The 10,397-nt window shown below is 28.5% G+C and overlaps 1 protein-coding gene across 1 annotated transcript in view; it reads right to left on the bottom strand.

The window, feature by feature from the left end:
* Positions 1-10,397, bottom strand: part of LOC111622719 (probable 28S rRNA (cytosine(4447)-C(5))-methyltransferase) — a 79,158-nt gene that overhangs the window by 5,858 nt on the left and 62,903 nt on the right. The window contains 3 exon segments of the mRNA XM_023365139.1: positions 2,132-2,229; positions 5,840-5,962; positions 9,194-9,283. Coding sequence (XP_023220907.1) covers positions 2,132-2,229; positions 5,840-5,962; positions 9,194-9,283 — 311 coding nt within the window.

The raw sequence follows: 10,397 nt of genomic DNA, 5'->3' as shown, positions 1-10,397 counted from the left end.
CGAATATTCGGCCAAACTATTCGGCTTGATTAACGCATGTACGAAAATTGCTGCGCAAACCGCATTATGGCAAGGACCCTGCTCTCTATTGGCCCGCTGTAACTACGCTTCGCCAATCGCGTTAATTCTTGGCAGTTGTAGCGGACAGACAAGAGTGTCATGGAAGTATGTGATAAATGATGATATCCAATGTGGTTAATAATGAAATGACCTATACGTGTAAATAACGGAAAAAGAACAGAGAAGGACCGCGAAGTGAAAATGTGAAAATAAATATGAAATTGAGTTGATAACATAATCAAACAAGTCAAGACATCTTATTGGCGTGAAATTCACGACCATCAATGCCAAATAATTGTTGTCATAGACTTCGGAAAGCTAAATGCTTGTAATGAAAGTCACTTAGCGTGCACAGGCGAAAACCTGAGGCCATTCGGGCTATCAAGCTGTCTCGAATCTGAAATCATAACTGTGACTAATACCAACGTACTATCTGTCTCTTTTCTCCATTATCACCAGGCTGAGTCACCTAATTGTAAAATGGGAACTCTACGACGGAAAAGTGACGAATCGAAAGTATCGTGAGCGCGTATTATGATGTATGCACAGGCATACGTGGATTAGAGCGATAGAGGAAAGAGAAAGGGAAGAGCAAAGACGAGCACTTAAAAAGAAGGATAGGCAGGGTCAGACCCTCATGTGTGTGAGGATTCTCAACAATAGATGTGTACATGTGCTGATCTTTGTAATTATAAATTGTGACTACATGTGACTAATATTATTTCCCTTTTTATTTTGTGCATGTTACAAGTTATAAATAAATATAAACAAACAACACTAACTCGATAACATTAAATCTAAATACCAAAATGATTAATTTACTGTGTGTTTGTTATTTCTTACTCCTGTTTTTAGGTATTCAGTATTTGGCCGAATAGTGAAAAATAGGCCGAATACCGAATAGTAACCAAATATTCATTACATCCCTAAAGAATATTCATCACCAGACTGATCTATTGCAATTTTTTGCCTATTGAATTTCATCGGTTTCCCCCATTTTTGACTATTTCTGCTTTGAAACACCAAGATGTGTCCAAATTTGATCCCATGTCCCCAAAGCAGTAGAACAACGCCTTAATCATTCTCATTGGGTGTTTCAGAGAGCAATTATTTACTGAACATACTGACATTTCTAGAATGCATTTTTCAATATACAGTATATACTTCTAATATATTCATTTTAAGATTAAAAAAATCTGCACTTCATTACTTTAATTACAAACAGACTAAAGTTGGTTATTTTGTATTTACTCATTTAAAACTTTATATTATTAATTAAAACTGATATATTTTTCACAATTTAAAACGCCCAACTTCTTTTATGCATTAAAAATTAAAATAGTAATTAAACAGCTTTACAAGTTCTGCATAAATAACTTTGATCAGTTCTCTGAATAAATATTCCATAGAAATTCAATTCTGGTTTCCTAAATCCTTTTAAACTGTACTTTGATTTAAGGAAATGAACTTTAGAATTTTATAAATGCTTTTCTTCAATCTTTTCCTTTGGCAATTCTTTTGTATACTATTAAGAAACATGAGTGAATTAATTCTATCAATTTTTATTACATATAGAAACACATTTACATTTTATCCCGTGACAAATGATTAGTTAAAACTTGCTAAACTAATACAAGAAAATCTATTACAAAACATTTTAGGCAAATCTTTGTTTAAGATGTAATTAGCTATGATATATATTGTTTTTAACAGCAATAGTATGTAATGATAATGCTTGATATAAGTTTGTTGGAAAAGAAGATAGAAAATCTTCTAAACAAGAAATTAATCTTGCAAATAATAGCATTTAGAGTGAAAAATTCTAGTATGATCAAATAATGATTGATTGAAAATCAAGTGATTTCCAGAATCCAAAAAATCCCCTAGATAAGAAATCCTAAATAATACAGAAGATTGCAACCATGAAATTTGTTCAAGATCTAAACTTGATAGAACTGACAGACTTTTTAACCTAAAATTCTAAAATAATTGACTAAATTTTTTTAATTAAATTATTTTCAAGTGAATAATGAACAATGATCTTGTTTAAAGAAATATTTTTAAAACTTACTTTGAAAGACCTTCTTCGCCAAAATCTAAACCAGTCGGAACTAATTTCACATTTCTTCTTTTTAAAGCATAGTCAATAACGGCTTCATTTTCTTCTGGCTGTTTTTGAATAATTAGAACATATATGAAAATTTTAATTTGTAGTAGTAATATAAAGCAATCTATATTTAAAAGATAAAATATAAACATTTTTGTACATATATAATTTTGTTGAAAATACATTTGAAGTAGGATAAAAAAAAAACCAAATTAAACTTTTAAATAATTCTGAAAAACACATCAATAATACTGTAAATTTTCAACTTTACTATTGTACTGTTATTGCATTCAATTATAATGCAAACTGTACATCAATAAATCATATATGAATTTTCTAGCAAATAGTAATAAAATATGAATTTTATATTAAGTTAATACAGTAATGAATTATCTCCAAATTCAAATTATAAGAAAATTACACTATTGGAATAAATTATTTAAATATTTAAAATCAAAATGATTGTTTTTGTGAGCTTTTCTAGTTCATCTTTAGGTGCATAAACTACTCCAAAAGAAATTAAAAACATGTTAAATATTCTGAAACATAGGACAGTTTGGGGAAGATGTGCATAGTTATATTTCTTGCACATAGCTTTATATTTCAGAAACATATAAACTAAACAGTTGCATATATAGAAATAGATACTCGAAATTTTTTTTTTATTGCACCACACAAATTTTACATAAAGTGAAACACATATATGAAATAAATGATATTTGTAGGAACTTTACACGATGTGCATCTTTCCTGTATTTGGGGTAAGTTTCTAATCAAGTTTCTGGTTTTTAAATGGATGCTTTATTCCAAGTTTTTTGGAAAATTAAAAAGATAGCTCCCAGATATCAGTCATAGTTAAGGGAAACCCATGGTTTTCAAGATCTTTTGAATGCTTACGAAGATTTATTTCCACCAGTTCAAGTAGGTCACTGATTCATAACAGGTTGTCTTCCAATAGATATATCTACTTAAAATTCCCAGATGCGAGTTGTTTCTGAAGCATTTGTTCTGGCACTTCATAATATTTGCTAGCTCCTGCAATTATCATTTTCCTTCCTTCACTGCATTTTGCAACAAGCTTTGTTCCAATTACTTCTATTAGTCTTCCATTTGTAATCATAAACCATTTTGCAAAGTAACAAAATACACAGTACAGTATTTTTGCAGAATGGCCAGCATGCCACATAAAAAAGGGGAGACCAGCATGCCAGAAATTCCAGGGGTACCGGCAGGTCGATTAAACTGAGACTAAAATATAAAATTAATCACATCTAACAAAACTAGTTGTTAATTAAACATTAAAGAAAACATTCTTCCAAATACAATAAAATAACATTGTAATTTGACTTACTTAAAATCAGGAAAAGAGTTTACATTTTGAAGACAATAAAATGATTTATTGATATTAGTAGTAGCAGCTGGTGTGTGGGCTACACTGACCATCTACCCTGACCTTAAAAATAACACCCTCCTCTCAAATTTCACACAAAGCCAATGTTAATGGGTAAAAACTGAGATAATTTACAACCAGTTTCTTAAATTATATATGCTTATTTTTGTGTTTTTGAATCAAATAATAATAAAATACACACACAAAAAAAAACACTTTTGAAACTCCAAGAGTATTTTATGTCATTAGAAAAAAGACAAAATGAAGAAATTAAACATATAATTGTAGTTTTGATGTAATGCCAAGTTTCACAGTTTTAGAATAAAAATGTAATTTTAGTAATACTGTTTCTTTGAAAATTTTTTTATGATTCTAAATAACAATCAGGAGTAGGGCCAGAGGAGCTGGCTCCATCAATATGTTATAAAGCAAACCAAATTACTCATTGACAAAAGCATCTTGATTAACAAATTAGTTTTTTTTATGATCTAAATTATTGTTATTAAAATAATTGTCCACATTAAAATATATTTGTTATTGCATGTTATACTTTGGACCAGCTTTCAGATAAAGAGTAAAAAGATATATAGGTATACCTCACCTTATGTCGGTAATTGGTTCCAGGAGAGGCAACTTAAGTCGAAAAACGACGCAAGTCAAATTTACTTGTCACTATGCTAAACCTCAAATAACCATTCCCAGTTCTGTATTTTATTTATAAATGCATTTTTAATAACATATGGTTAATAAGAATCTATTTTAAGCTTACAAACAAATAAATTTTAGTTTTTAATATAGTACAGAAAAAAGTAATCTAAATTTACAAATACATGTACGTACAGTACATACTTGTAAATGTACATGTTTATAATTTGGTGATGTTTACAGTACATCACGGACTCTTTATTTGTGAATGTGGTTTCTCTAAGACATTATAAAATAAGATGATTTTGTAAGATTAAATAACAAATATCGTTATTAAAATTATTTTGCAATAGTAGAAAAGATTTATGTTAAATTTACCAAATATCAAGTGGCACTGACAATGATGCCAAATGGTAGATATTGCAACTACCGTGGAAAACGCCAATAATGAGCGTTTAAAGACCACTAAATAAGACGACAACACAGAAACACAGATGTTTTCATGTTTCGTTCTCTAGGATTTATGATGATTATATTAACATTTACTGTAAATGTACATATTTTAATACGATTTTATGTGCTTTTAATGCTTTTCTATGATATTAAGACTTCAATATTTGTGGCAGACGGACGTAAAGTCGAATAAAATGACTTAAACTTGATTTTTATTTTTCCCCCATATACTCTTTTGACAAACGACGTATAATCGAGAACAACGTAACTCAAGGTATACCTGTATTAGAGAGAAATGCACACTGTTGCTGTTAGTTGCAACACTACTGCAATACGTGCAAGTTTATGGAGAATTGGGACTAACTCTCTCTGACCCAATCCTCAGTATATTCTAACTGTTTAATTTGCATAAGCATAAATACAGTAAGAGTATGCGTGCCAGTGCAATGTTTTACAATCTTTTGCAGTTTATAATTTTTTACTGTTTCAGTAATTCGTAATTATTAAATTATATTTATTTTTTCATTTTATTGCAGATTTTTTACATTTTTTTTTCATTGACTTTCAATTTGAAATATCTTTTAAAAATTTTTGTCAGTTTTAATTATTGTTTACTAAATTATGAATGCTATTGTATACTTTGAATTTGGTCAACATGGTATTTTTCGTAATTTTACTGATTAATACTGTAAACCTGTATATAAGCAAATAAATAAACTATCCAAAAATAGGCATTTTTTTTTAAATATTAAATCCTGATTTTCTATTATTAACCTAAATAATATTTGTTTTAAACCTGGCCCCACCATTTTCTGGGTCTATCAGCCACCAATGATAACAATTGACTGTTTTATGATCAACAACTCTATTATATTTCCTTTAGATATTTTAATTTAAATTTTGTTCTAATATAAAAATAAGAACTTATAGGAATACCCCTGTTTTATATATTCTATTCTTGATTTCAAATATGTTCATCATAATACTAATTTGTTACTTGTTAAAATGAAGTCAATTGAATGTTTAACCAAAAATAATTCTTTTAATAGTGTTGTTTATCTGGACTAAATCATTATTTATTTTTTTTAATTAATTAATTCAGTATGGCTCAAAATTTTATGAACAATAAAAATAAATTAATACCAACAAGCCAATCTATACATAAATAAATAAATAAAACTTACCAAAATAGAGCAAGTTGAATAAACTAAATAACCTCCAGATTTTGAATTAGCATCTAAGCAATCTATTGCTGCCAAAATCAATTCTTTCTGTATATGAGAACAACGCAATATATTTTTCTGATCCTAAAAGAATAAAAAAATAATTTTGTATTTTAAGAAGTCTAAACAATAAAACATTTAAATAAGAATCAGGCAAAGAGCCCAAAAGATTTGCCTCGTCTTAATCTGAAAATGCAAATAATAAATTGAATAAAAATATTAATTTATATCAAAGTTACAATATCAATATTTAATCATATATAGTCAAAATATCAAATCTCAATTTCAAGCTATGGGGAATAAAATTGTTACATTACATTTTACTTCAATTAATATATAAAATTAAAGTAATTGCACAATTACGTGACAAACATTCTGATATTAACCCTATAAGAAGCTACATATTTAATAAACTTAACTTTTCATATATTAAATTAAATCACACCTCACTGGGATATATGTAATAGCAAACACAGAATCAATTTCTGATGTGTATAAACAAAAATGATCTCTGCACAAATGTTTTCTAACTCCTTCTGAGTTCTTCAGGTGCAACAGAATGGTTACCCGATACAACATCTTTCAGAACAAACTTTTACAAATTCACATTTGTTCCAAAGGATGTTCCATTGGGTAACCCTTCTGTCGTGCCCGAAGAAGAACTCAGGAGGAGTTAGAAAACATTTACGCAGAGATCGTTTTTTGTTTATACATACCATAAATTAGTTCTGTGTCTGTTATTTTCATAAATTACATTTAAGTATTCATATGAGACTGATTTAATAATTTAACAGAAAATTTGAAAATAATACCAATAAAAGTTAATTTCTACATCAATCATCTGTCCATTTACATAAGCAATATCAAGCTGATTTGAAAATGACATACAATTTGATGAAGAATTTTTAATAAAAGTTACTATATATATCATACTGTACTACACATATCTAGTTGCTATACTATACATACAATTATTTTCCATTTCATAAAAGTAAAATCTGGCAATTAATTAAAATGATAAATGAGATTAATCCAGACATATTACTGAGTTAATCTCATTATCAAAAACACCAAGAAAAAATACTGTACCAACTGCTGAATAGTAAACTTTTGATTAAATAACAATTTTAAGAAATATTAATTTTTTTATAAGAAAATAATATTGATATATATAGCATAGAATATAATTTTCTTTTCAATATCAATTTTTATACCAGTTAACACACTTAAAAAAATCTCTAATCAATTAATCACTTTATCTAAATATTCACTTTTTAAGAAATTAGAAAACCAAAGATAGGTTAATGTTTTCCAAGACATTTTTTTAACAAATTGACACAAATAACATCAGGTACCCATAAAGCTTGATCAGGTCCATGAAACGTGTAAATACTACCTTAATAGTAATATCAACATTACAAGAGAGAAACTAACAGCTGAAGTATACAGGAACCATCTCATGTTCCACTTTGAAAGATCCTTTTAGATACAATAAACCATTTNATAAAAAATTATACTTCAGAAGTTAATTTAGTATCAAAAACGTAAAATATTTGAGTAGCCGAAGACATAGCCAAAGATTACAGCACCACAGCACTGGCAAAAATTTAAATTTGTCGACTGGAATTCCTTCGGATAACCGACCTTCGGATAAACGACACTCTACTGTATCAACATTACAAGAGAGAAACTAACAACTGAAGTATACAGGAACCATCTCATGTTCCACTTTGAAAGATCCTTTTAGGTACAAAAAATCATTTAACTTTTGACCATCTACAAACACTGAATAGAGAAATGATTTATATAGAAAGGATAGGACAAGCTTATGGTTTTACAAGAAAACTCATTTGTATGTTTTTCATATTGAACAAACTACACTTTCTAACAACAGAAGAAATGTTAATGAAATAAAAAAAAAACATTATATATCCTATGACATGTATCCTTTTAGAAAAGCAAGGCGCGTAAGAAAAAAATATATATATACAAATTATCCCCTTAAGACACCTCACATTCTTTGATTGCATTAGAAATGAAAAAAAAATGAATATCCAATCATAAAAGAGGAGAATACCAGATCTTACTAACCAACAAGAAAAGAATGAAAAATGTATTACTATATCAAGAGCAAATATAAGCAGTTGCACATCATAATGCAGACGAAGGATGTCTAGATACTGTGATACAAAAATGCAACCCATAAGGACAGTTGAGAAGATCATGATAAACATACACAAGGGACAAGTGATCAATACCAACAATAATAGTGCTGACTTACATTCAAGAATATAAGTTCACCAACTGTTTCTATAAGGTGGATTGTTTAATCAACTCACCAAAAACCTTATTTTAACACCAGCAGGCATTTAATCTTTCATGTGGATGTGGACAAATGTTTTTGACCTAATTATAGACCTGCTTCAGGTCTTAAACTTTTCATTCTATTTTGGAAGCAGTTGACTAAAATATGTAAATAGTTATACTAAGAACATAAAACACAATTTTGAACTTCACAGTCATTCATTCCAGTTTGAAATTTTATACTGTTCTTCTTCAAATTCTAAAACAGAACAAAAAGTTTAAGACTTGAAGTAGATCTATAATTAGGTTGAAAACATTTGTCCATGTCAACATGTAAGATTACACTCCTGCTGGTGTTAAAATAAGGTTTTTGGTGAGTCAATTATGGATATAAATACTGATGAACTGCAAAACAAAACAAAGAACACATTACACAGTAATTTTTCTTTTATTTTTATTACTTTATTTTAAATTTATTTTGTTTTATCTTTATTTTCTGGTTATTTTTACTTATTTTATCATTTTTCCTATTGATATTATTTTGTCATTGTATTTTTTTTGTACTTATACTTCAGCTGAAGATCCAATTACAGTTTAACAAACAAAATGTAATTTAAACATTTTCATATATAAGAATTATATGCTCAAATGGAATAATTATTAAAACAATCAAATTCAAATATTTGTTAACTATAATGGTCTGAAGAACATTTTGAAAATGTTAACCAGTCTTTTATTTTCTGGCTTCTTGAAAAAGTGAGTAGATAAAATGATTACTAGAACATATGAAACCATCACATTCCCAGAATCCTACTTTCAATTTTTTTTTTATTAAAACATCAATTCTCAAATTACTTGAATATTATCTATTCATAGAAAAACTTTTCCTAGTAATTTTTCTTTTTGTAAAAATTTAAACACTAGCATAAAAAATCATCATAATCTTTTATAAAAATTTACATATCTAAGACACTTTACATTTCTATATAAATAATAAAAGAAATCACTTACTTTATTTAATTTCACTTCTGGATCTTTAGAGGTAACACCAGTACCACTGCAAGGAGCATCTAGTAAAACACGATCAAATCCCATCATCACCTGTGGAATAAAATTTTTAAACAAATTCTTATTTCAACAATTAGACTTTTATTATTGTCTTCATACAGTATGAACTTAAAAATATGAAATTTATTATGATAACATCATGCAGAGGTGGCCCAAATGTTGAACAATGATTTGAAAAGCTCATAACTAATTTTTATTGATATATTTGTTGAAAATTTGTTTACAGATTGTACTAGAATCCTACGAATTTAAAATAGAACATTATATGCTTAATCAATACACAAAAATTGTGACAGTTTATTTACAAAATGAAGTATAATTGCAACTCAAAGAGAATTCTGTAGATTATTTTAATGTAAGAAATTGTTCTCTTGCATTAACAATTTACAAGTTCATTGCCAATTTTAAAACATTTAGGATAGTTGGAGACATTAGATTTAACACACAGAATATGGGATCAGCTGAAAACATTAACCAAAAGTGTGAGTGAAGATCAACCAACTTTCACTTGCAGATATTCAATTTTGCTACACAGGCAGGGTAATGCAGTCCTTTAGGACAATATCACCATAGTTAGGAGAGTCCACAACCAGCCCTAGCCAAATTTTTGGAAATGCTGGAGATATATAAGTATGGTGTACAAAAGAGTGCATAAACTATAGTAGGGGTCCCCAAAGTGGTCGATATCGACCCCTTGGGGTCAATAAGAGTTCTCCAGGGGTCGATTAATACATGAGGGTCGAAAGGGAGTCGATTAATACCAAACAGGATCAATTAAACTGTCTAGGAAAAAAATAGAATATTCCAATAAAAATTTGAAATACGGATATGCTCAATAACATTACTGACTAAAGTTATAACTAGGGTAGTCAGTAATGTTATGGCTAGGCTAATGTTAGATAATAATGTTAGTGGCGTAGGCTAAGGCGAAACTCTTCGCCTTAGCCTACGCCACTTTAAGCATGTGTTACTCTGTTTTCACGCATCTGGCCACTGTACTAGTGTTGCAAACATGTTATGAACTCTAATAGTTTATTATACACAGACATACGTTGCACTGTTACACTCTAGAAGGGTTGACACTCTAAGTATTTTATATCTAAATGTAGATATTTTGTCCTTTACAGAGAAAATATCGTAATATATC

This window comes from Centruroides sculpturatus, unplaced genomic scaffold (genome assembly GCF_000671375.1).
Source record: "Centruroides sculpturatus isolate CEXI.00-Female unplaced genomic scaffold, Cexi_2.0 scaffold307, whole genome shotgun sequence".
Classification (NCBI taxonomy): Eukaryota; Metazoa; Arthropoda; class Arachnida; order Scorpiones; family Buthidae; genus Centruroides; species Centruroides sculpturatus.
The sequence above is the reverse complement of the archived record's forward strand: the minus strand, read 5'-3'. Positions and strand labels throughout refer to the sequence as shown.